The sequence below is a fragment of the Tiliqua scincoides genome, chromosome 1, assembly GCF_035046505.1.
Source record: "Tiliqua scincoides isolate rTilSci1 chromosome 1, rTilSci1.hap2, whole genome shotgun sequence".
Classification (NCBI taxonomy): Eukaryota; Metazoa; Chordata; class Lepidosauria; order Squamata; family Scincidae; genus Tiliqua; species Tiliqua scincoides.
In genome coordinates, this window is record NC_089821.1 from 65176059 (window position 1) to 65204021 (window position 27963).

The window sequence follows — 27963 nt, forward strand, 5'->3', positions numbered from 1 at the left end:
TATCACTTTATTAGCTATATAATTTGCTCAGGTTGCAATCATAAACAAGAATCAGTGGAATTTGCTTCTGAGTTCACGTGTTTAGAATTACATTGCCCTTGGCATGAAAGAAGAGGATTTTCTTTTAATCAGCTCTCTTCTCTTTCACCCTTCACCCTACCTTTTTTAGCAGAACAAAAGATCAGGGACCACCCAATTAAAATCAAGTAGCATTTAAGTAAATATTTGAGTTCTTAAACCATTTTAGAAACCACAATCCCTCCCACCCTTCTCCCAAAATGGGAATGCAAATGACATCCTTGTAGAAAGCCAGTATTTAGGAAAATGTGATTCTCTACCCCCCCCTTCCAATTACCCAATTAATAAATAAGATCATCAGTAGACTAGATCACGATAAAACAGACTCAACTCACAAAAAAACATGAAGTAGGAATGGTATAAAAAGTTGGTTAAAGCTTCATTATCATTACTATTATTATTATGTACCATCTACACAAACAGCCCCTTTCAGAGAATTCAAAGACAGGTCACTGTCCCAGTGGACAATAAATAAGTTTTTTAAAAAGTTTCCTTTTTACCTTCCTGGAGGGCTGCAGGGCAGTCTATGGTGCTCCTAGAAGCCATTTCTGGGTCATGCTGAGGCACCCTGCCCCCACTCTTGGCCCTGTATCACCCCAGAACGCATAGCAGAAACTAGGGCCAACCTGTACGTGATTATTATAGCATGCAGATGGATCATCAGTAGGCTCACTCAGTCATTGCTGGTGACCCTCTGGTCTTTATAGCACTTACCCTTCTGATGCAGGGCCAGGGACTCTCCAACCTCGCACCTGCTCAAGGGAGGTGTCAGTCAGCTCAATACGTAGAGGCAATAACGGGGCCCAGACAGTAAAGAGTAGTGAAGCATGGAGCCGGCGGTACCAGAAATCTACCCGTACACCTCGTGCCCCTCTGCTCTCTTTTCCCCCGACATAGACAGCATCACACACGTCTGACACCTGGGAGTGAGTTAATGAAAACACTGGGGTCAAAAGATGCAGAGATGAGTGCTCAGAGAGACACTGATGGAAAATGTAAGAGGAAGAGGATATCCAGGTTCCATTTCTCAACATGGAAGCAGCTACAAGCCTGGTATGGACTTCCTCATTCCTTCTGGGCTGCATAATCCAGCAAGGAACTGAAGTCCAAGAATTGCTATGGGGCTCCAGCCTCTTCTAACCTACTAGGGGAGACAGCTCTGGCAAATACCCAGGAGTTGAGGGGAAGAGAGTGGGTGGAAGTCTCCATGGGAGCAGATTTTATTTGCAAAGCTGTAGACATAGTGAGGGAAATGCATCATTTGTGAGGCATGCTGGGTTCTTACCTGCAGGACCTGCTTGTTAGAAGACTCGCAACCCATTTGCTCAGTGACCTCAGATACTGCACCCCCTGTTTCTACAACAACCAGTTTCACAGGCACTGAATGAGGAATTCCTGTAAGGAGTGCTGTGTTCACAATTTCCTGCTCCTGAAAAGGATCACAGAAAGAGCATGAAACCAGTGCTACAAGGTATCCAGTTGCATCATGGGGGGGGGGGAAACATAAGAACATAAGAAGAGCCCCGCTAGATCAGGCCAAAGGCCCGTCTAGTCCAGCTTCCTGTATCTCACAGTGGCCCACAAATGCTTCAGGGAGCACACAAGATAACAGACAACAGGGAGAAGGATCGAACCTTGGGGTCTCACCTTCACCAATGGAACCAAGGCGCGCACGTCTCGCTCAGACACTTGGATCTCCCACACCATCTTGTCCTTCTCAGCCTCAGGGTCCTGGCCTGGATACTCCACTTGCCAGGTGACAGGACGCGTGGAAGCCAGGCCCCCTGTGCTATTTTCCACTACAAAATCCAGGTAGAGGAATTCCGGGGAATCTGCTGCCCTAAATGGAGATGAGGATAAGAGATGGTAGAATAGCTGAAGAGTATACAGAGCCCGGGAGAAGCGGAGCAGATAACAGAACATCTTGAGTCACATAGTACTAAAGTACAAGCATAGCTGAATGGTGTTTTCCAGGTCTTTCCATTCATTCAAACTGAACAGGATATAGTCCCTTATTTATTTATTTATTTATTTATTTATTTATAGCCCGCCTTTTCCCCTCAGATGTGAAAAAGTGGAATTAGCTCTTCATCACCAGCAACTCTCTATACTGAAATGGCTTTGAGCACCCCATCAGATTTGGGCACAGGGGGTTGATAATAAGGTAGCTCTATTAGCCATCCAGTTCCTGAATTTCTATCCAATTGGTTGACTCAGCTTATGAGAAACAAGCTGTTCAACTTCACACATACCCATATGTCATACATCTTTTCCTCAAGCAACTGGGAAAAAGGAAGAAGGTACCACTCAACTCTCCCGTGTTACAAAGGAAGGGACAATCTGGACTGGTTCAGGTGGCCCTCAGTTAGAGGTCAGATCTAATAATACCTGGGTCAATTGGCCAGGATTTCAGGTTTCAATTTAGCTGTTCTTGCTAAATGGGAAAAAACATGACTGTATTGAGACAGATGTGCTCAGGGATGTACATGTCATGATTCAACCAGAGCTTTAAAGAATGTGGTACTGGGCACAGAATTCAGTTTCCTGAAAACATTCTTTCTTTCTTTCTTTCTTTCTTTCTTTCTTTCTTTCTTTCTTTCTTTCTTTCTTTCTTTCTTTCTTTCTTTCTTTCTTTCTTTCTCACATACATTTCTAGCCATATGACTGTGAAGATCTGTCAGTGACAACTCCTGAGCTCTCAGAAACTGGAGGGTAGCAGCGTATGACCTTCAGTGGTCGGGAACAGCACTTCTCTGTTCTGTATATCCCCTTGCCCCTCCTGATAATGAGCAAAACCAGAACAATACAAATGGCACAATAACAAATGCAAACAAGGATTGATGCAAGTATGCTAAATCTGCATCATTTATTCAAGTTGCAGATTTTCTTGGTGCAGACTCTGGATTGCCTGTTTGCAGAATTCTTACTAAACACACACACACACACATCCCTGGTTACAATATTGTCTTCTGAACAATATGGACATGCAGGCCTGGGAATGCTCAGCTCCCAGCTGAGGGAGCTCCTACAGGTATTGCATGACCCTTCATCTGCCCCCCAGCCATCTGTTTCTGCTGAATCAAGTGTGAGCCCCAATCTTAAAGGGTCTCCTGATCACTTACCTCCAGTCCAACCCAGTACTAATGGAACGGCGACAGGTCACCAGAGCTGTGTGGTGCTTGGCACCCTTGAACTTGTCCAGCTTCGCAGTCCAAGCCTCAGGCCTGGTGGGGCGAGCAGCCAAAACCTGTAGGCCCTTTTTCACCTTGATTCTAAAAGGAAAGCCAGTAAAGTAAGGCATGCAGAAGTCAGCAGAACAAACATACAAGAGTCCTGGTGGTAGGTCAAGGGGGAGCCCGCCAGGTCAGCCTCTGGGGGGATGAACATTCCAAAGTCTAAACTAACTGAAATGCAGGGAAAGCTGCATCACGGATGAGATTTGAAGACTCTCTCCTGCAACTCACATTCATTTGTAACTCAAGGAGCAGGTTACGGCAGAAATCCAAGTGCCACAGCCTAGCTCCTTTAACTCACCGGAGAGTCAGCAGGTCAGCAGTGAAGTTCTGCTGCAGAATGAGGGTGGCAGTGAAGAGCTGCCCCGGGCGCAAGGCCATGTCAGGAACTCGGACCATTACATTGTCATCCAGCCGCACTTCCTGGCGTCGTGGTGGGCTCATCACTCTGATATCCACGGGACCTACATAGTGCAGGCGATGCTTGGTGCCTTCTTGACCTGGCTGAAGCCTTTCTTGGGGCTTCACGTGGGGGCACTCTCCAGGTGGTTTCCCAGGCATGGTGGGTCCTAGGGTGTAGTAGAGCTCAGCCCGCAGAGGGGTGATGGTAGAATCCTCTGACTTGTGCTGACTGGTGGAAGGTGGGGGAGAGAACCAGCGAGGGGGGAGCTCTAGTTCCACTACACACACGCCCAGAGGTGCCTGGTCAGGACAAGCAAGACAGTCAAGCCACTTCCTTCTAAGCCCCCCCCCCCTTAAAGGCATTGCCTTATTCTGCCTGACCATTGGGCCATCTTGCTCTGTACTTTTTGCTCTGACAGGTGGTGGCTCTACAAAAACTCAGGTAGGATAGATTTCGCAGCCCAGGTCTCTGAGACCTATTTAAATGGAGATGAAACAGGGTGTGAACCTGGGACCTGCTATACCCAAAACATATCAGCTCCTGAGCTATAAGCAAGGACTGGCTTCTTCAGCAGTTTTCCCAGACTGTCTTAGCCACAAGAAGCTGCTTTATACTGAGCAATGCAATGGGTTTATGTAGCTCAGTATTGTCAGTCTGGCCTAGAAGTGGCTCACTGAGGTTTCAGACAGGAACTTTTCTCTGCCCTACCCGGAGATGGAGTCCATGACTTGTTGCATGCAAAACAGATGCCCTGCCACTGATCTGTGGCTCTATAAGACCCAACTCCTTACAACCATATTCCCCCCCCCCTTTATTTTCTAAACCTCTTCTATCTACCCTCAGGCTTTTTTATCTCACATAGACCATGAGCCCTCTTGGTCACTTCTGTGTTCTGCAGTAGCAGAGCAGGATCCACAAGCAGTAGGGCATCGACATCAAATGAAATGTCAGACTTAATTTGAAATGACCAAAGGCTGATCTGACAGTTACCACATGCTTGGCCTGGGAGTGCTACACTGGGCCACACAGATGCTTCAAAAATGACTTATCCAATTGCCACAGGAGTCTGACAACAGGCTCGGGAAAGAAAGCCAAAGGATTAAATGGGCGGCCAAATTGAACGGTTGCCATTTTGCAGCCCTTCAGACACTTTGTACCAAAACCCCATGGCTTGAGCAGAACCAAAAGAATCATCCAGCTACTCTCAAATGCTTCTTTCTGAGTAACTATCTCACCACCCACTGAAGATGTGACATATATGCACCTTCTCTTTCCATACAAACTCATGCCCTGGGGACAGTTTCACACATTATGGGAAGCACTAAAAAGCAAATATGTGGGTCATGAATTTTATTTTCCACTTCCAGGGAATGTACAAAACTGAAACTCAAACATTCCCAAATATTCAAAGCCAAATTGAAGTTTCCACCCCCTACCAACACCCACATCTGCTTAAGGTACCTCAAGCCTAAAATGGGTTGACGTTTTGGTTCTCTATATCATTACAAAGCATTTTGTGTTCCAAATGGAAATAATGTTGTGGAGATGGTTAAATTGTGCTTTGTTTTGATGGATGGTAGGGGGGAGGGGCAGTAAAAAAAATCTGGATGTTTTAAAAATGGAAATGCTTATCCCCACACTGATATTTAGAAAAATCCAGAGAAACGGTAAGTGTTTTTTTTTAAATGAGAAGACATTATTCAATATTGGAAGCAACAATTCTCAAGGAAGTGCTGCTTTTAATGAAATAGAAAGATCATGTAAAAAAAAACAAGGGTCCAGTTGTACATCTTTAACAGTTTGCATAGAAGCTGCAAATGCAGCTTTTCCCATGTCTGGAGAACCAGGACATGATACGTTGCTCCTCTTGAGCAACTCTATTCATTCCTCTATTCACCCATTAAAAGTACAAGAGTAGAAGGCTGAAAGACTGGTAAGCTCTGTTTTAAAATCATAGTCCTGGAATAAAACTCACAGGTCACTGGTCCTAGAGCCTTGAACAGCATAGATTCTTAGATGTAAACCATGGAGACAGATGTTTGTCCATTCTCGTCCACCTTCCACAGAATCTCTCTGGGCAAGTTGTTCTCTTAACAGAAGAGTGATCTGCAGCCCACCTTCTACTTCTGTCTATAGTAGCCATCAACCATTTCCTTCAAAAGAACTCTTATATAGAATCACCTCACAATTTGTCTTGTGGGATTTGCAGCCCTTCTAAGCCCTTGTTTACTTCTTGAAGCATCTCAGAGACACAGCCTGACTTCTCCTGAGGCAGAAGGCTTATTTATGGGGGGTGGCATCTTTATGTACCAACCTGTAGATAGCAGGTTCTATGAACTGCCTGGGCCTGGTGGAAGACATGCAGGGTGACACATGGCAGAGCCTGTTGTCCTGACATCCAGTGCTGCCCTTGGAGGTGGAAGAGGACCCTTGTGTATGGCTCATAAGGAGACACTGTGCCCTCAATGGACACAGCCCGGACGTCCCAGGCAGCAGAAACCTCTGTGAACTGGGAGTCATCAGCTGGTACTGCCTGGGGAGAAAGAAAAGCTGTGTTAAGCCCCTCCTCACCGAACAGTCATAAAAGAGGAAGAAGGCTCTGCTCCATTCCTGATATGCAGGGGAATCTCCTTCTCTCACTGGGATAGAATGGTTTACCTGTTGGGTGATGAAAGGCAGGTAGGTGGCTTGGATGGTAGGTTTGGCTGTGAGTCGACGGTGGAGGAAGAGGAAGGTCTCAGAGCGAGAACTGAGGGAGGCATTTCCTGGCAAGTAACGATCTGTACGCTGAAGTCGGAAATACTCTGGGCCATCCAGCACCTTTAGTTCAGCTGGCAGGTACACCACATCAGGAGGGTCAGAGTCACAGTATGCTGCAGAGGGGAGAACCACCTTCATCAGCACCAGGCACAAAACCTTCCCCTGTCCCATTACAAGCAAGAGTGGGTTCTTCCTCCACAAGACCTTCCTCTGATTTTTTTCCCCCTGAAAAATTTCCTGCAGTTCGGCAGTGGAACAGATTGCCGAGAAAGGTGGTGGACTCTCCCTCATTGGAGATATTCAAGCAGAGGCTCGACAAGCACCCGTTGGAGATACTCTTAAGATGATATCCTGCCTAATGCAGGGGGTTAGACTAGATGACCTATTAGGCCCCTTCCAACTCTATGACTCTATGGTTCTATTTTTCATTAACAAAATAAAACCAAATAAAGAGCATTTATTTCTAAAAGCCTCATTTTTTAATGGATCCCCTGAGTTGGATATGTTTAGTCCTTTTTGCCCATCTGGCTGTCTTCCACACTTAGAAGCTATTCAGAGAAATCTGGGCCTCTCCATATGACATGGTCTGTCTTGACAAACAGAAGCCCCAGAATTTCTTATTTCCTGAATAAATAAGCCCCAGAGTTTCTTATTTCCTGAATTTCCACCGCATAGGCAGCAGGCACCGAAAGAGTCTGGCAACTGAAGGGTGCGAAAAGCACTATAATCAACAGGAACATAGAGATCAAAGGAATAGTGGCAGCCAGGGATTTACAGGCCCTAGAAGTGTAAACGCAATAGGTGTTGAATCTTCAGAGTGCAGGGAAGAACTTATGCTAGGTCCCAGGCAGCAAAGTCTATAGTGCATTTGTCATTTTTGTATCATTAGTATACCTATGGTCCAATACTTTCTGTGAGATATGCTAGTGGGCTACAAGTCTGGTAGTGCATCTCACGGACCTCTGGCGCAACAGCAGCTCTGCCATTCTGCGGCTCACTGCGGACAATGTGGCAGCTGGGAAGCCCTGTGCTTGCAATTGTGGTTTGCAGGCCAACTGCTGGAGCGAATAAGGTGGTGTTGAGAGCAGATTGGGGCATGGATCAGACAGCACCCAAGCACTGGCTGGACCTGGTGTTCTCCCACTTCACCACCAGTATAGGACACCTCATGTCACTCTTTTTTCTTGGTTGGTTGGTTTTTAAAGATGGTAATGTCAGCAAGACTACCACCTCCTTTACCAGAGCAATACCATCCATTTTGTGAACTTCTGCTTCATTAAATTACTTTATTAGCAGAGTGCACTTTTCCACAGGTTTCATTAAAAAAATGCAGCAAATGGCCGCTCGACTGCCTTCTGTTATCAAATCTATCTCACCCTTTCATTACCTGGAGATGGAATTAAATGGCCCCAGATCAGTGCTAGTACTAAAGAGGAAATGAAGGTTTTATTACACATATAATTTTTAATTAGTGTACAGAAAGAATGTATTTCCAGCCTAATCTTATTATAGCCATTCCAATACAGAATGAATGGAGACTATTTTTTCAGCTAGTTCCATAGAAACAGCTGACCCATTCCTTTGAAGGGCTTTATCCATCAAATTATCCAACTCAGCAATATCCAGGACCAAAATTGACCGCTCCACAATTGTTGTGGTTGATGTGGTTTTCCAGTGATGAACTAGTACAATTTTTTTGTGGCCACTAAAAGATTTTGCAGCCTCTTTAAAGTTATGGTTCAAATTAATTAAGTAAAGTGAATACATCAAATTTTAGCCGTATAACTGAAACCCTTATAATTTGCATTCAATAATCTTAAACGTAACTTGTGTACATGATTTTAAAAAATATGTTCAACATTTGTGCTCAAATGGTGTTCAAGCCTGACATTTCTAACATCTGAAAGATCAAAAAATGCAGGATTATTTTTAATTGCCTGAAAAAGCCCTCAAACTATTTGGTATTCACAGAGAACTTTCGATCTTTCTTTAAAACAGCCACAAAGGTTGCATTGAAATGCTCAGAACCAGAAAATGCATGAGTGGCAATGTGAGATACATGACATTTGGCAGTTAGATATAAGGTAACCTAGTTTTGTTTATAGGATCAGACAGATTCCTAGCCCAAGGCGTTGGGACTCCACCTCCTGCCAAGGTCTATCTCAGGATGTCTTCACGCTTGAGTGGCAGCTAGTACACAGAAAGCCCACCCATTTTTAAATTAGTATCTTATTTCTGAATGAATCCCAGATCCTTTCATTTCACTGTAGTACTTCAAGCTCCAGCTGAGCAGATTCAAGCATCTGGCTGATTTGGAAAATCAAGCTCTGTGATTTTGTTAACTACATGCTGCATGGTACATTATGGCTATGAGTAGATACAGTAGAATGTATGAATGGATAATAAACCTACAAATTAGATTACTGTACTTTGGGGAATTCTTTTGGACACCTTACCTGTGCTTTTAATTCTTGTTGAAATTTCATGCCATGCTTTGGAGTGACCTGGGAAATGGATCCTAATTTCTCTTCCCACTGGCTTCTTACTGCAGGTTCTCACTCTTTACTTCCCATGGATTAGATTTCAAGCTCTCTCAAGGCAGAACTGTGTATTATGTGTAGTTCCAGGATTCTTTTAGCTGCTTTTTTCCCCATTTCCTTTATACAGTGCAGGCGCTAACTATGGGCCCAATCATATCCAACTGTCTAATGCCAATGCAGCCATGCCAACAGGGCATGTGTTGCATCCTGTGGTGGTAGCACAGTCACAGAGGCCTCCTCAAGGTAAAAAAAATTGTCCCCTTTCCATGGGGCTGTATTGTGGCTGCATCAGCCCTGGAATGTTGGATTGGATTGGGCCCTCAGGCATCAATTTGAAAGGGATAACCAGCCCAGGGCAAGAAGGGCTCCTTCACCTTTTCCTGTGCCATTTTCTCACCAGAAACTACCCCCTCCCCAGCTGCTTTCACCCCTAGAAGGAAAAAGATACAGCAACAGTTATCTTTTCTCCAGTGGTGGTAAAAGTGGCTCAAGGAGGATGGATTTTCAGCAAGAAAAGGTAAAGAAGTCTCTCTCCTCAGCATTAGTCTTCCTCTTCAAATGCTGTGCATTACCAAAAAAATTGCTAAAAAGAATCAGAATGACATGCCTTTAATTTCTTCTAAGAATTTGCTCAAGATACTTTTGTCTCCAGAAGTGCGCACTTAATTTTTCCCCCCATCTTATTTCATTTCTGGCCCATCTCTGTTTGTTCCTGGAGCCATCACAGGGCCTTGGTTCATTTGTTTAATGCCATTCTGCCATTCTTAAAAAGAAAAAAAAAAGATTACCCATCATGACCATATCCTGCTGTGCTGTGATGGCAGGGGCTCCACACTGCACAGCCATCTACTGCTACTGGCCATTATTTTTACCCTACTGCCACAGGTGATCAGCACTGAAAAAATTATAATTTCATTGCTATTGGCATCTAGCATGTAACCACTACAGTGTACTGGACATCAGGGAGGAGAAGAGAGAGCATTATTTTCCTGCTGCCATTACTAGAGCAACAAGAAAAGTAAATTAAAAGAAAGGGGATTGGCAGGCAGGTGAGGAGGGTTGAGGGATTGGGGGCATTTACATGTGGAGTGTAGGAAATAAACAGACCCTACAACACCCCAGATGACATCACTGGAGCACAAGAGGGTCCAAAATAGGCTCAGAATTGAATTGGGGGGCAAGCTATTTTCCATGTTTGGTTGGGGGGGTGAGGAAACAGTTTGATTTTCAAAACCTAAGTTTGAGGCTGACATGGAGAAGTTAGTCCATCACTAGGGAAAAATACTATGTTAAATTTTTCTCCAGTCTTTTCTCCAGCCAAAGCTAGCATGAAATGCAGGGTGCACACTGATGTGAAAGTTGCCTATGAGATTGCCTTGAAAATGGAGTCAGACCACTATAGCCATTCAACTCAGTGTGGTTTCTGTGGCTTGGAAGTGGCTCTCCAGTGTCTAAGACAAAGTTCCCTGCCCTGCTATTCTCCATTTTAACTGGAGATATTGCTTTCAATAAGGGTAGAATACACTACATTTATTTATTTATTTATTTATTTATTTATTTATTTATTTATTTGCCATATTTGATCCCGCCTTTCTCCCCTAAGGGGACATCACATGACTTCTCCCCATGAAACACAACCAGTACTGCGTTCTGGGAACCATTAACAAATTCTCATTCAAAATCGGAAGGTGGTTTGTAACTATCCAGAGACATCAATTCCTGGCCTAGATGCCTCCCCTGAAGCAGATCTGGACGCAAGAGAAACCTTGCTAGGTTTTAGACTGGGAAGCTGGAAAAATATATACAAGAACAATTCAGGGTTGAATGCACAGGTTCCTTATACATTTCCTTGGATGGTTCAATGGGTGGGTTTTACTCACAGCTAGGGTTGAAATTATCAGTATATATAGGTTGGGAAGGCACTTTTCCCTTGACCAAAAACTGGCTAGCAATCCTGTCAGGTTGATGCTTTTTTACTTGTTGCACCTTGTTGCACCTTTATGACCTTCATGAGTCATCACTTAAGAATGATGAACTCACTCTACTTGTGGAATATCATATTTGGAATGCATAGGTTGATTTATAGAGGAGCTGATGAGGTAGTCTCTTCAGGCAGAAAACTGACAGGGAGTGCCCATCTCCATTCACCCACTCATCTACACTGCACCTTCCATTCCTTGGATTGGAGGATGAGGGGAATAGGAAGAGGGGGTCACAGCAGAAGAGGAAGTGTGAAACAGAGGAGAGCAGTGGGATAGATTGTCTCCTCCATACTTCCTCTTATGATCTACTCCCCCTTCCCATCCAAAGGGTGGAAAGAACAGAGACAGATACATCGCCAGTTTAGAGGGTGGCAGCATTTGGCACACTGCCTCAGGTGCCATGAAGTCTTGGGCCAGGCCTGACTTGTGTTGTGGCTCGAAGCAGTTTCCTACAGTTGTGTCTACAACAACATAGCACAAAATCCTAACTTAATTAAGCCAGTGCAGTATAGTGGGCAGGGTGTTGAATATGAACCAGGAAGCAGCGGCATCACTAGGGTTCGTGTCACCCGATACGGGATGCCAGCGTGTCATCCCCCATGCAGTGGGCAAGGCAATACCCCAGGTGGTGGGTGTGGTGATGTACCATCACTCTGCCCCCACTGGGTTTTTTGGTTGTACCCTTTGACAGAACAAAGATAGAACACATTCTGCATGAAATTACGCATACACTGATATATAACATGACGGTATTATTCCTCCAAACTGTGATTTTGGTCACTAGCGGTGACACACTCAACCTCCCCAGGGTGTCAACTTACTAACACCTTATTGCAGCAGTTCTCAAACTTTTAGCACTGGGACCCATTTTTTAGAATGACAATCTGTTCAAGACCCACCAGTAGGGATGTCATGGTGGAAGTGACATCATCAGGCAAATTAAAATAAATAAGTATAAATAATTAAAGTAAAACAAATAATTAAATAAGCAGAAGCCAGCCTGGTCCACCAAGTAAATTTCCTCTATAGCCTGCCTGCAATAACAGCCCCCTCCAAAATCAGTAAGGTTTTCAGCCCTACCCAGTGCCCAGTTCAATCTAAAAACTTCTGTTTCAACCAGATCATTGTCAGGATCCACCTGGCTCTGCAAGTCTCAAAAAAGTTCACCTTATCAGTTGAAGCCTCTGTTTTGAGCCTTTTTTAATGGGGGGAGGCTGCCTCCTGGAGCACTTGTTTAGCTCCAGATGCATAGGATCAGGACCATTCTGGTAGCCTTGCACTCTCGTTCACCAAATCTTCCACACCAGCCAAGGCACATTTCCTTGCTCGTGAGTAAACATGACCATGAGGCTTAGTTTTGCTTTCCATAGGGCTCAAAACATTCATCTGTTTGGAGGGAGGGACTTCCTTCTCAGGTGTTTTTGGGGGCTGCATTCATTGAATCAAGACCATTCTGGTGTTGTTGGATTCCTCTCAGCCTGCTCTTTCCGATGGACTAAGGCATGTTCACCTACTAGCGACTAAATGCGCGATACAGCTCACTTTCACTTTCCATAGGGATCCATGCATTTTTTGTTCTCCAGTTTTAGGGCCATATCTTTTGGTAAAAAGGAGATATTTCACTCTGGTTTTTTGCACTGCATTCTGCTCAAAATTCTGCATCCAACGGTATATAATATGATGGGGTTACTCCTAACCACCGTGATTTTAGCATGTCACCCCCCCAAGTGTGCATCACCCCCCGTACGTGTCACCTGGTGCGGCCTGCACCCCCCGCACCCCCCACACGACGCCACTGCCAGGAAGAAGTCCCTGCTCATCCATGAAGCGTACTGTCTAATGGGCCTTAACTATCTGTCAGTCTAACCTACCTCACAGGATTGTTGTAAGCCTAAAAGGAGGGGGGCACAATAATTCCTCCATCATTTATTTTACATATACAGTAGAACCTCCAAAGTTGACCACCTCTCTATAATGACCACCTCCTTGAGTTAACCTAATTTTCACAGTATGGACAGACACTGCATATACACTATGGGAGACCAACCTCTCTATATTGAGCACCTCCGTAAGTTGTATCTTGACCACTTCGATCATTGCACAGAGTATTAATTTACCCTCCGTAGGTTGCCCACTGAATGCGAAACTGTGGGCCTCTGTTTTGTCCCATCTTGGAAAAGCAAGAAGCCACGTGACAATCCCTCCCCTACGCCTGCTAGTGCGTGTGCAAAAGGGTTTTTATAGGTGGGCACACTGCATACAGCCGACAGACCTGCGCCGGCTGCCGATTGTACCTGGACATGTACCAAGTTGTGAGGGACATGAGGTTGCTTGTGCATAGTGAAGCCACTGTCCTTTCACTTTGGTTCCCATCACCAGTGCATTACTTTACACTTATATTGAAACACAACTGCTATTTTGCTACCTATTCTCCTGGTTTGGAAAGATCCTTCTGGAGCACTTCACAATCCCTTCTGGTCTTCACCACTCAGAAGTTTTGTGTCATCCACAAACATGTCCACCTCCCTGCTTATCCCTGTTTCCAGGTCATTTATGAAGATGTTGAAAAGCACCAGTCCCAGGACAGATCCTTGAGGCACTGCACTTTCTGCTTCTCTCCACTTTTTTTGTCAATTGCCTTGACACCCACTCTCTGTCTCCTGTTCCTCAACCAGTTCCCAATCCATGAGAGGAACTGTCCTTTTATTCTCTGACTGTGGAGTTTTCTCAACAGCTTTTAGTGAGGGACCCTATCAAACACCTTCTGGCATTTAGTGAATCTGAGGAGACCCAGTGGAGGCCAGGCAGCCTAAGTAAAAAAGTGTTTGTTTGTTTTTAGCTGTTGGGGCTATGTAACATGCTATGGGCTGGCAAGGGATAGCATTGGTCTGCCTGTTTGCTATGAAACCAAGTATTTTTTTTAACTTACAATTTTTTTTAAGCTTATGAATTTTCAGGGTTTTTTTTAACACATTGATTGCATGTTGGCAAACTTCAGTCTCGAAAGACTATGATATCGCGTTCTGAATGGTGGTTCTGGAACAGCGTCTAGTGTGGCTGAAAAGGCCGATTCGGGAGTGACAATCCCTTCCACACTGGGAGCAAGTGCAGTCTGTCCCTGGTCTGTCTCCCTGGCTATGGGCCTTCCTTCTTTGCCTCTTTGCCTCAGTCTGTTGGGCAAGTGCCTCTTCAAACTGGGAAAGGCCATGCTGCACAGCCTGCCTCCAAGCGGGCTGCTCAGATGCCAGGGTTTCCCACTTGTTGAGGTCCACTCCTAAGGCCTTCAGATCTCTCTTGCAGATGTCCTTGTATCGCAGCTGTGGTCTACCTGTAGGACGCTTTCCTTGCACGAGTTCTCCATAGAGGAGATCCTTTGGGATCCGGCCATCATCCATTCTCACAACATGACCGAGCCAACGCAGGCGTCTGTTTCAGCAGTGCATACATGCTAGGGATTCCAGCACGTTCCAGGACTGTGTTGTTCTGACACACTGATTGTGGGCTGTTTATTCTCTGTCTTGATATAGACATAGATGATATAAATAGTAAGCATCACAGGAGGATCAATTCTCATTGATATTTGCAATAAAACTTTTTAAAAATCCAATCTAAATAATGACTTGGCCTTATATTTGTTGTCCTGGGAGCTAAACATGATAATATTTAAATGCCTTTTTTTCCATATGTTGACCACCTCCCTATGTTGACCAATTTCCTCCAGTCCCTTGGCTGGTCAACTTAAAGAGGTTCTACTGTATATCCAACCCTTCCTCCAAAGGCTGCATATAAATAATGTAGGAATCACTGTAAGATTCAGAGTAGATATACACCTACTAATTACAATCCCAAATACACTGAATATGAATACAGGAATAAATATTCACTGAATGAAATTGCACCAGGGCAACAGACTGTAAATCATTTGACCAGGGATTGTCTCTTCCAATGTGGTTGTAAATCAGATTGCAGATGATTGCTCCCAGACTCACACAAGGCACACTAAAAATGAACGTAACATAAAATGATAGCATTTTCCTTTTGGTTCTTTGGTGTGTGAGCAAACCTTGGGGACAACCCATCCAGAAGTTCTTCTGCACAATAAGCCCCTCTGAAGTAAATGGGAGGCTGTGCAACAAGGCTACTGTGTCCTTATGCAGCCCCCGTTATTTTCAATGAGGCTTGAATAAGAGAACTTCCTAGTGGACTGTGCTACTAGCAGTTTTAAATCCCAGGCTGTCTGTATGAGATGTTATTTTGTGAAATCTTCACTCCAGAGAAGAGAAAATGCCCTGATTGGAAAGGATTTGAAAACATTAATTTAAACAATCCAAAGTCCATAAGACAAATAACAATGAATGGGATTTTAAATTAAAAAAACAACAATTCATCCTTTTGTAAGACAAATCCAATTATCTGAGCAACCTAGAGCTAGCATTTACTGTCTTTGTGATGCTCTTGAAAAGCCTCAGGAAGTGTTTTGTTTTGCTTAATATATTACTTTAAAAAAAAACAAAAACCTAGGGTGTTTGCATTTCTGCTTTTTTCCATTAGAAATTCAAACCTCATTTTATCCTGAATCCTCTGAACACCCAGAGATTGGTGCAAATGCAACATTAGAAGAGAAAAGGGAATGAAAGCCAAATAGCTGAGAGAGAAAGGGATTTCTAGTCCGACTATTTAACTCTTTGGACCACACATCCATGGATGCCCATCACGGATGAACTGACTGACAGTCAGCAAAAACTCCTTCTTTCAATTTCTCTCCATGGAATTAATAAGTCACGATCAGGTCAGGCTTCTGAAAGAAGCGATCGACTACACCACTGTTACAAAGGGGTCCCCCACCTTTCTGAAGAGTAGTAGCTGGAAGGTGGCAAAAGATACATCAGCATTAATTAAGCACGGAAAAGCAGGGATTAAGGATAACAGATATTCATTATCCTAAGAATGTTCTTTATTAAGCTCCCTCAAACACAATGGATCCTCCTGATTTCAAAATATCATACCTCCAAAGGAGAGTCACTCTGCCCTAGATTTCTGAAATTTTGATCTGGCAGTTCTAATGGGGGGGGGGGGGGAACAAAAGCAAACTCTGATGTTCTACATTTGTATAAGCTTTATTTGCTCTGTACAGTATCCACTGCAAAAAACAAAAACAAAACACCTGTTAGTTGCAAATGAAAATAAAAAAGAAAATATGCCCATCAAATATTGTAACTGAAGGTCGTCTTAAAGACTTTACATAGGCACCACTGACAGAGTAAACAAGCAAAGCTCTATTGCCTTCCACCTGTGCCTACTTGCGCTTATGCTCTCCTCACTAATGCGCTGTGTTTCATTTTGTTAATATTTCTATCAACAGCTCAGTTCCACCTGGGATTTGAGGTTCTTCAAAGCAGCCATTTTAATGTTAGGATGTGCAAAGGAAAGAGAGTGAGGGGAGGCTGAAAGGGAGTGTCAGCAACTCTTTTCAAAAAAATATTCAAGTAGAATTGGGGCTGAGCTTTAATTTGGGATTTCTCCAACTTCCAAACAATGTTAAAAATGATTGTGGGCATGCTTTTAATTAACTGAGATCTAATTAGAGGCTTGGAGAGCTATCTATCTGGGAAAAGGCAGCATGTGCCTAGCACTGAGGAAGGCTGGGGGGGGTAGGAGTGTGTGTTTGTGTGTGTAGAAAACTGTTCACTGGAAGGACGTTTTCAGTGGTCCATCGGGGATGGGGATTACATTTGCGCATCAGACAAGAGGTATCTTTTCAAAATGATGGCCTTGAATTGTGCTGGGTTTCGGTTGCTCTCCGCAACTAATGACATTTCCAGCTGTTTTGGCTGCAAAGAAAACCTCTCAGATGCAAGCTAAGGGAGATGTGGAGGTGCCAACTCTATTATTGTTGTCACTGCAGCTACTGCTGGGGTAAGACCTGGCCACCAAGGCTATTTGTGGCTCTGGAAAAATGGGCCATTGTACTCTTAACGTCAGGAGCTTTCAGCAGGTTGCAAGTCCCAGCAAAAAAAAAAAAAAACATGCATGAAAGGTAGACGTCCCAGTCGTCCAAACCACATATTCTAGCATGATAGGGAACTCTGCCAAAATAATCCTTTGATATCAATGATCCATAGATATAATTTATCTGTGATACTTGCATTGCTTCTTTCCTGCACAGACTGAGTGTAGTGTCCCCAGCGCTTTCTCATTTCACCTGTTTAATAGTCCTGTGAGCCTGAGGCTGGTTAAGCTAAGAGACAGTGCTCTGTCCAGGACACACAGTGAGTTTCTTGGCTAACTGGAGATTTGAAATCAGATCTCTGTACCTTAAATTCAACATGATTCCAACCCATTGCTCTGCTGTAGAACCCAGTGTGGAAACTGCCAGTATTAACACTACAGTAGGCACAGGCCAATTTGTGGATGCGCTCAATGCTCTCTGTCAGTCCACTGAATCCTCTGTATACCACATAGGGCTGGCACTGGTTCCCCCTCCCCATTCTATACTGCAGACGAGGGTCAAATTGGGCAGCACAGTCTGTTTCATTCAACTGCATCTTTTATGCTTTGCAGATTTACTTTTGTAGTGCCTGTGACACAAAATGTCAATCTCTCTTGCAATTTTATCCTCTCTGCTAGCTGGTTAATGTGTGGTTAATTTTTGTTGTCTTTTTTTCTTGGGCTTATTTATTGCATTGGTTGCTTTTATGTGCATTTGTTAATTACCCAGCTTTAAAAAAATTTTAAAATAAAAACTATTATTTAATTAAAATATTTTTATCTGGCATTTTTACATGCCAGAATCAGATGGGCCATGGGTCTGACTCAGTAGAAAGGTGGCTCCCTATGTTCTGTGTGGTTTTCAATGCTTTTCTTTTAAAGCCAAAATTGAGATATAAATATATCAAAATAAAATAAATGGAATCATCATATGCCACACACTCCCGCTTTTTTTGGCAACTCTTTCCTGTGCTAAAACACCAAAACAGTAAGCAATCTATCACGCTTGCATTCGTGGACGTGCCTGGACTACACCTTTCTGCGCTCTTGGTTTGGTGCTTATTCATGCACTTGGAATGTTGGCAGGCAAATGCAACAGCAGTCGAAGATATCTTGGTGCCTGAAGCAGGTTACCAGATGCAGCTCCCTTTCCCCCCATATCCCCTGCTTGGCTAGGGCTCCGTGACTCCTGCGCCCAAAGGGTGGCTGAGAAAGGGACGACAGCAGCTGCACAACATCCTGCTGCCACCGCCACTGCTTCCACTTCTGCCCTTCTCTACCAGGCTGGGTACCAGGGCCAGGCAAGAGTGCTGCCTAGCTACATAGGCCATGTGCTGTTCTTGGGGTTGCCTGGCACAGAGAGGGCAGCAACAGTGTATTGCACTCAGGCAGGAAGTACCGTATTTTTCGCTCCATAAGACGCACTTTTCCCCCCCAAAAAAGTGGGGGGGAAAGTGTGTGCGTCTTATGGAATGAATATTGGGGGCAAGGTCCGCACCGGGGGCAAGGTCCTCATTTGCACAGGCGCCACAGGGGGAGGGCAGGCTTATTTTAAAAGTACCTCTAAAAACTAGGTGCGTTTTATGGTCAGGTGCGTTGTATGGAGCGAAAAATACGGTACGTGAATATATTATGTGATGGCTGGGAGTTGATCATTTAATTGATTCTTTGGAATGAATTCACTGGAGAAATTTTATGGCCCAGTTCTATGTGGTCTGCCAGCATTAACTGGCAGTAGTGAACTGGCAGTAGTGAAAGCATTTCCAGCACCATGCTGACTCATGCACTACTGAATTGCCAATGGGAAGGCCAGAGCCTTCTCTCATGTGCCATAGCAGCTATCTGGATTTGCCAATGTAGGTACGGTGGCAGGAAAGGTGGGATGGGATGAGAGGAGGGCGGAAAGGGGGCAGGCAGACAAGGCAGCGATGGGGGCAGAGGAGGGGGGGACAGGGTGGTGACAGGGACAGGGAAAGAGTGGAGTGGGTTCAGTGGCAGCAGTGGCTGCCAAATGCTATCCCCCTTCTTGAACCCAGTCCTGCAGCATGGGTCCATATGGACCTGAGCCAGTAGACTTGCTAACTCAATTCCAAGTTGTTGGCATCCTTCAGTCTCGGAAGACTATGGTGTCACGCTCTGAATGGTGGTTCTGGAACAGAGTGTCCTCTCCAGTGCACGAAGCCTGGGTAAAGTAGGTATGGAGGATAGGCTGTTACCCATGCAGCAAATCCCCCCTCTCCACGTCGCTGAAATGGTCCAATGGAAAGGCAGAGGCCAATATGGTTGGTTCCAGCGGCGTCGCAGGAGTTGCCAGAATGTGACTGTGTTCAGCCATGAACTACCTCAGGGACTCCGGCTCCGGATTTTGCCTCGAGGTTGACTCCTGAAGACTTTTCCATAACTGGATGTAGCCACAAGGCAGTGGAGGTTTGGGATCAGAGTTTTCCTTCTCTCAGATGAGCTGCCTTCCCAGGCTAACGAGTCCCATCTACCCAGTGGCTGTTTAGTCGCCTCTTACGACAAGTACAGCCAAACTGAGGGTTTCCAAGTAAACCCCTGCAAACTGAGGAGACCTACCCCACAGTAAAGGAATGAATGTTCCCTTATCTGGAGGAGACCTCCATGACTGCTCCCCCCCCCCCCACAGGATGGAGCAGTAAACGTTTCTGGTGCCACTGCATCAGTGGGGGTGGAAATGAGTAAGACTGGTCTTTCAGTGCTATTGTATTTTGAAATTTTAAAATCTTGTGCTTTGTTATTGATTTATTTGTATTGTATTTATTTATTGTGTATCTGTCAGCTGCCTTGACATGTTGAAAAGATGGGATAAAAATCAATCAATCAGTCAATCAACAGCGGCAACTCTCCCATCTTCCATGCTCAATTTTAAAAAGAGGAAAAGGAGGAGGTGGGGAGAAGAGACTGCTGCTCATAGAGTTGGGCTCTAGGATCTTCTCTGTAGAGCCACCAGCAGCAGCAGGAGGAAGTTAGTGGGTGAGCAGGCGGGCAGGTAGCAAGACACCTGGCAAGTGTCCACAGTGGCAGGACACCTCCAAATCTGCCAACCCCCCAAATTCACCAGCTGGTGCAGCTTGCTCCACATCACTAAATGGCTGGGCTGGCCCTGCTCACAAAACTTCTGTCTGTCCAACTACACCCTCTTTAGCCATACATTCACTATCAGATTTTCACTTATCTGAATTGCACATATTAAGAACATCCCTCTTTATCCATACCAAGATTCTCAATATAAGGTCTGGGAAGTGTGGGGGTGAAGGATCAAGTTGTTTGAGGAGGCATGTGGAGGCCAGCCATTTTAATCAGTGGACCTTCCCTACACTTTGAGCTCTGGTGACAGAGAAGGGGAAAAAGGTATTCACATTAACCTGGGAATGAGCCCCATTGACAATAATGAAACTTACTCCTGAGTATATGTGCATGGGATTGGGCTCAAAGTTGCCTTGCATGCCCAGGAAAAAGTTCCAGGATTTCTCCCCCTGACAGGACCAGAAGTGCCCCCTTTCTTGGGTATGCTCCTGCGGGCTTTAGGGAAAGCACTGTTCAGGACTATCGGGAGGATGGAGCACATCTGAGGAAGAGGCAAGAGGCACCCTCCATGTGAGATGCACTGCATGATGGGTAGAGCATCCCCACACTTTCATGGCACAGGCATTACACATTCCCTTTATGGGCTGTGTTTGTACAAATTACTATGAATATGGCTCCTAAAGAACAGAAGAAGATTAAAAAGAAGACTCATGGGAAAGTGGATAAACAGGAGAAACATAAGAGAGTTGCCCACAGTTTGCAACTTGAAGTTTGAAGCAACTTGTAGCTTGAAGCGCTAAACCTTATTATGTTTTGCTAGAACTTCTGAAACATTTTCATCATCAACTTTAAACTTTAAAGATCAACTTTAAAGTGATGCACTTTATTGGTGCAATATAATGTTATTAATTGTTATTCTATCATGCCACACAACACACGGTATTAGGCATTTGGGGTGATTTTGGAGTGAATTTGAAATCACTTTGGCATGAGTTAGAATTTTTCCCATTGAAATTAATGTACTAATTGTACTTATCCGGATTTTCACAATAGGGACTGTTTTCAAGAATGAATTAGGTACAGATTAACAAGGTGACAACCATCACCAGTGAAGTGTTCTGGCAGGGACATGTGTGGGCTGAAGTCACAACCATGTCTGGAGTACATGCACTGGATTAATAACCTTCTCCCTTCCAAACTGACACAGGAAACTATGCTAGAGTTGACCTGAGATTGTCTCTTACAAGCTAAGAATCTGGGGAGGAGAGGTTGCATTTTTTGCACCGAATTCCGACAACAACTGAGCAACCAGACTGAAGACAGGAGCTTTCATTCAATGACATGGCACATTTGAACTACCAAGCCAAGCCCTTGGGCAGGAGGTGACAATTAATGTTCTCTTGCTGTTCTGTTCTTGTCAATGCAACTTCCCAGGGAGTTAAAGACGCCCTACCAAAATACTGTTGTGAGCCATTCAACACCATTTAATGCATGTTAAAACAGGCACAAAAGGCAACCTATAGAGGACATAGGATTCTGTCAGACAAGCTCATGTTTGTCACTTGGTCACTTCATGTGAATCAAATACATGTAGATTCACATGAAGTGATCAAGAGAATAAGAACAGGTGAAAAAAAGTCTGCAGGGAAGAAAAATTTCCAGTAGAAAGGGCTGTATTTTGTTTTGCTAAGTTTCTTTGCAAATACTTTTTAAGTTTTTCAGTTTAAATTTCTCCCAAATTTTGAATAAAATAAATTCTCCCAAAAGTAATTTATTTTTTGATAGAAATTCTTTGAAAACCAGAAATTTTGGTTTAGCTCCTGGCAGCATATACAACTCGATGAAATGTTAGAACAGAAGACTACTGAAGAACTAGGAAATTTTCAAATAAAGCTATTAAACACTTTCAAATGAAGTTATTCAATGTGTGAATTGTTCTTAGGTTGAAAGTACACAAATTAGTTTTTGATCAAAGTCAGTCATGGATCATATAAACTGACAATGGCTGCAATCCTAACCACACTTTCCTGAGAGTAAGCCCCATTGAACAAAATAGAACTTACTTCTGAGTAGACCTGGTTAGGACTGCACCCAATGAGAAGCCATCTTAAGCTGGCTGGGCAAGGATAGAACCCCAACTACATGATGCAGACCATAGGACCGATCTGCTTTAACAATGGAATGCAGAGAGAGAGAGAGAGAGAGAGAGAGAGAGAGAGAGATCTGTATACCTATGGCCATAATACAGCCACCATAGCCTGAGTTAGCGCCCAATCCTATCCAACTTTCCAGCACCTAGTGCAATGGAACCCCAAGGTAAGGAAGCAAACATTTCCTTATCTTGAGGAATAAGGAAATCCCCACCCACCACAGGAAGCAGCACACACCCCATTGGTACGGCTGCACTGGCACTGGAAAATTGGATAGGATTGGGCCCTTAGTGATCCTACCTCCTCCTCTGTATGATGTGCACTCAGTAGCAAACAAGGAGAGCAGCAAACAAATGTCCCCTACCCCACAAAACAATGAGTCCATTAAATGATGGTGAGCCCTGCTGGGATCCATTATACCTCCCCAGACTCTCTGGGTTACTGAGTTCCCCCTGAAGAATGAGCAGATGGCTGAGAGATACCGTGACATCACACCCCGGCCCTGCAGAACCTGGGGGGGGGGGGAGAAACAAGTGGGCTCTTTACAAATCTAGCTTCTTCCTCCCCAGGGTGTGACCTCTGTCACCTCTGCTCCCTTCTCTGCTAATTACTATTTCTTTCATCAATTTCCCCCTCATCAACTTGACAGCCTGATCCAGACACAGCCCTTCCCTCTTTTCATTCAGTGATGGATCCAGCTCTCCCCTTCCACTCCAAAAAAAAACCCTGGGGGTCTTTCCCCCTCTAAGTACTACCATGCCCCTGTGTTTATTTCCCATTCCACCTTAAGAACACCTTTCCCCTGATGCCATTTTGTAACTCAGCTTTTCACCAGTGATTCTCTATTAAAACCTCCACTGCAACCCCAATCAAAAGCAGGCAAAGCCTCTCCCTGACCTGCTGCATGTAACAATCTCTCTTTCACTCACACACACACACACACACAAACCCCCCCCCCCCCCCGCAAAGACTTCAGGCCATAAAAGAGTTTCCTGGTTGCTCCAAACCTTCCCCTGAATGAAAGTACCAGGAGGATTTGTTCATCACTGTAAAATGGACTTTTTACATGACACTGAGCTCAAGAGAATCCTTTGCTCCCAAACATCACAGGACTTTCTGTCAATGGAATGAGGATCCAACCTAGATCCCGATTGAATACAACCACATTGAGAACTTCTTGCCTAGCCAAAAACAACAGAGGGATGCTAATGAGGATAACAGGATACAGCATAATAGCACCAGTATTCAGGGAGCAGCACTGATACTATTTCTCCTTCAGGCAGTGAGCATCTGGCTCCAAAGGTCAGTCTGAATCACACAGTCCTGCAGTTATCACTAGTGACAACCTGAGGCACTGGCTGTGGACCTTTTGGCCTTATACTATAGGAATTCAGACTAGAGGTGGGACAATTGGTGTCAGAGCCCAATCCTTGGCATATCTACTCAGAAGTAAGTTCCATCATAGTCAATGGGATTTATTCCCAGGAAAGTGTGGATAGGATTGTAGCCCAACAGAAGTACGTCCCATGGTCTTCAATGAGATTTACTCCCAGAGAAGTGTGCATAGGATTGCAGTCCCAATCATTTGCACATCTATGATGCGACTATCTTCAGCCTGGGGCTATAATTTTATCCATGTTTGAGCAAGGAAACCCACGCCTTCCCAAGCACTATGGCAGTTTCAAGTACTGTACTACCACAGACTATAGCAATGCTTAGGTATGTATGCAACCCTGTTTTTTGTTTTAACCCAAACACATTGCTGATCCACTCCCCCTTGAAGTAAGATTGCCCCAAACGATTGTACATATCTATGAAGTCACAGTTGAGTCAGAGTACAGAAATGATCACAAACACCCAGATGAGGAGAAGAGCTTCTCAGAGGGTTGGGTGACTGAGGGGGGATATTCTAGGGAGAATCTCAGTCAGAACAGGTAAAGACAAGGTGGAGGTGACACTCTCTTCCAGAACATTTTTATTAGCTTCTCCTTCCCAAGGGAAATAGTGTCATCCCTGTGGCTTGAATCATTTGCAAGTTGCCTGTTCACCTTCAAGGGAGACACTGTGGGGATTAATTTTGCCCTGCTGGAAGAGGAGGGGACTCCCCGACACTAATTGAATTACAGCAGCCACAGACTTCGCCTCATTTGCATTTCAAGACCATTGCTGGGGAAATCTGCTTTGCCCCCCCCCCCCCAGGCTCCAGCAGCAGGTTGTGCTCATACCAAAGATCACACAGGGATGACAAAGATCAGGATGGGGGATCCCCCAGGGTTCCTCTGAGCAGGGCAGTAGGGACTGTCATCTATAAGCACTGCAGATGGATGGGCTGGGGGTCAAGGGGGAGGGAAGGAGATGGTGTTTCACCACTGCCAGATAAGCTGCCAGTGTGGGAAGGAAGCCCTCGGAGATCAGGAAAGAGACATTGCTGGCTCAGGATACGATCCCGGATAAGCTGCCAATATGGGAAGCCCTTGGAGATCAGGAAAGGGACTGCGGGCTCAGGATACGATCCCAGGGGCAGAGTCACTAGAGAGATCAGGGAACCACGCGTAAGGGTTCGGGGTGGGGGGAACCCGGGGGAGGAGATCCCCTTGGCGCCTGCACGCGAGTCCCTTCCGACGTGCAGAGGTGCTCAGCTGTTTCCATGGAGATCAGAAGAGAACCATAATAGTTTTCCAAACCCCGGTTTTTAGGGGATTCCTGCCCACAAGTCATTAGGGGAGGGGGTGACATCTCAGCGGGGAAAGAGCGTTGGATCCCCTGTTGGTTGGTTGCTCCCCCCCCCGAGAGAAACCACTGGGGATCCCCAGATCCCATTCCAAGAGGAGAGGAAGAGCCCCCGGGACAGGAGCAGGGCGACTGCATCGGTGCATGGACGGGTTCTCACGACCTCCGAGTCTGCCGGAGGCCCGACCCAGCAGCACTCACCTCTGGGTGCGCGCAGGATCAGGACCGAGACGGCCAGCACGAACCAGGGGGCAGTGCGCGGGGAGTCCATGCTCTCCGGCAGCCGGTCCGTCCCGCCTCCGCTCAGATCCCTCCCTGCGGCGCTGCGGGGCGCATCTCCAGCCCGGGCTCGGCTGCGGGGCTCCCGCTGCAGGCGGGCGATCAGCGCCGTCCCCCGCGCGCCCTCGCCTGCGCGCTGTCCGGGCAGCTCATCCCCGACCGACCCGCCGCCGCTGCCGGGCTGCTCAGACAATAGAGGCAGGCGGGCAGGGGGAGGGGACCGAAGCACATGGGATCGCCTCCTGCACGCCCGCCGCGTCGCTGGGTCCTAGCACGCCCCACTCAGCCCCGGCGACCCAGTGCCCCACTGGCCGCGCCGTCCCGGGGCAGGGCCAGCCCAGCGGAGGGAAACACAAAGCCGTCCACAAGCGGGGCGGCGCCGGGGCCGGGCAGGGCTGTCCAGGCGACGAAGCGGAGCAGGCGGGAGAGAAGGGGATGAAAAGTTCGAGGGGACGCCCGCAGAACAGCAGCAGCGGGCACGGAGGGCGTGGAGGCATCGCCCGCCCTCTGCACCGCCAGAGCATGAGAGCATCAGAAGAGTCCCCTGATCAGGCCCAGGGCCAGCTAGGCCAGCTTCCTTGGTCTCCCAGTGGCCCACCAGGTGCCCCACTGGAGTCCTTCGAAAAGCGCTGCCGCTGCCCTGTAAGGTGTACAAGCACACACAACCCACGCCCACTTCTAAGCTACTCAAAGCAGGGATGTGTGGTCGGTGGGGAGGCAGGGCCTTCCCCCCAGAGTCATTCGTAAAGTACCGCCACAGCCTGAGGTAGTGGGCAACCTCAGAGTGCCAGGTGCAAGGGAGGGCAGCAGGATGCAGGTCTTTTGTGGTCTTGTGTGCCCTGGGGCACCTGGTGGGCCACTGGGAGACAGAGGAAGCTGGCCTAACTGGGCCCTGGGCCTTATCCAGGGGGGCTCTTCTGATGCTCTCATGCTTTGGCAGTGCATGTGCACGTGGGTTGTGTGTGCTTGTACACCTTACAAGGCGGCAGCAGCACTCTTCGAAGGACTCCGGTGGGGAGGCTCTGCCTCACCTGCCTCCCCACCCACCACACATTCCTGACCGGCTCTGCCTCACCTGCTTCCCCACCCACCGCACATCCCTGACCAAAAGCGGGCAAAAGGGTGCTGGGTCATGCAAGTTTCGATTAACCCGCACAGAGCTCCTGTGCACATGCCATCTTTTGCTTCTAAGTGTACAACTTTCTTTGATTTTTTAATCATCCTTCTATGTGAAAGAGCAAATGCCAACATATTGAGATGATTTCCAATTTGCAAGATCTCTGACTAGTGTATCCCAAAAGAAAGTTAGAGAGACTGGTTTCAGTATTAAAAGAAGTAATATTAAAAGGAAACCAGCAAATGCACTTATAAACAGGTCTTCTGGAATTCAGTTGCTATGGGCCATCTGTCAAATGTTCATTGTTCTGAGGCCTGAAGTTGCCAAGGAAGAACTAACAGTTGGTGTCAGGGTGGATTTCCAAGCTTTGTTCTTTGGATCAAAGCCTGAGAGGAATGTGTGGGGATTTTTTCTCTTGTTTTGCAGGTAATAACAGCAGCATTGAGAATCCAGGGAAAGGGCCTAGCAGGGCCCTTGGACACTCTGGCAGTACAAGGGTAACAAAGTCTGGGGTTAGACATAAGGCCTATGGGTTGTATAGGGCTGGTGGAAGCTCTTTATACATCCCCTGTGCTGATTGGGCTCTCCCTGCACCACCACCAGCTGCTCTCAGATGCTAAGCTGTGAAGCAGCACATGGGCAGAAGCAATATTGCTGATCATGCTAGCCATGCTATGTATCACTGTTGTTGAAAAAGCAGCCCATGTGATAATTGGGCTCTCCCACCACCACTCTTTCAGCAGTGCTGTTTCTGCTGCGGTACTGAGGGAGGGGGAAAAGAAGGAGGCCTCAGAAGGGGACGACCGTTATGGGGGAAAAGGCAGACCAAGAGAGGTGAGAGGGGGAGAAGTAACTGAGATGCTAGGCGAGCATCCAGCAGATGGGTACAACGCATCCAGCAGATGGGTACAACGCAGCAGATGGGTACAACGCATAATACAACGCATCCAGCAGATGGGAACATTTCAAGAATACCGTTTACAACACCGCCTTGTCCATATTCGGCAAGAAGACCAACAAGGCGGCAGACTGGTTTGAAGCCCACTCTGAGGAGTTGACACCAGTCATTGAGGAAAAGAGGAGAGCTCAAGCAGCATACAAGGTCTGTCCCAGTGAGCGCAACCTGCAGGTCCTCCGAACTGCTCGCAGCAAAGTCCAACAGACTGCCAGGAGATGTGCTAACGACTACTGGCTCCAGCTCTGTTCCGAGATACAGATAGCAGCTGACACGGGCAACATCAAGGGGATGTATGATGGTATCAAGCAGGCCCTAGGTCCAACACAGAAGAAAATTGCCCCTCTGAAGTCTGCCACAGGCGAGGTCATCCAGGATCGGGCGCAGCAGATGGAACGCTGGGTGCAGCACTACTCTGAGCTATATTCCAGAGAAAATGTAGTCACCGAAGAAGCACTGAACAACATTGAGTGCCTGCCTGTGCTGGAAGAGCTTGACAGTGAACCAACCCTAGAAGAACTTCACGTGGCCCTGGACTCCCTTGCCTTTGGCAAGGCACCTGGAAAAGACAGCATCCCTGCTGAAGTCCTAAAATGCTGCAAAGAGATCATCGTCACTGAGCTGCATGAAATCCTCTGTCTCTGCTGGAGAGAAGGTGGAGTACCTCAAGACATGAGGGATGCAAACATCATCACGCTGT

The 27963-nt window shown here is 46.1% G+C and overlaps 1 protein-coding gene across 1 annotated transcript in view; it reads right to left on the reverse strand.

The window, feature by feature from the left end:
- The window catches only part of TMEM132A (transmembrane protein 132A), a 30747-nt gene extending 5407 nt beyond the window's left edge, over positions 1–25340 (reverse strand). The window contains exons 1-8 of the mRNA XM_066630789.1: positions 25114–25340; positions 6373–6587; positions 6029–6247; positions 3613–4013; positions 3201–3350; positions 1726–1918; positions 1364–1507; positions 793–998 (exon numbers count right to left, since the gene is read on the reverse strand). Coding sequence (XP_066486886.1) covers positions 793–998; positions 1364–1507; positions 1726–1918; positions 3201–3350; positions 3613–4013; positions 6029–6247; positions 6373–6587; positions 25114–25183 — 1598 coding nt within the window. The 5' untranslated portion in view covers positions 25184–25340. The remainder of the gene's footprint in view (positions 1–792; positions 999–1363; positions 1508–1725; positions 1919–3200; positions 3351–3612; positions 4014–6028; positions 6248–6372; positions 6588–25113) is intronic.
- Between the last annotated feature and the right edge of the window lie 2623 nt (positions 25341–27963).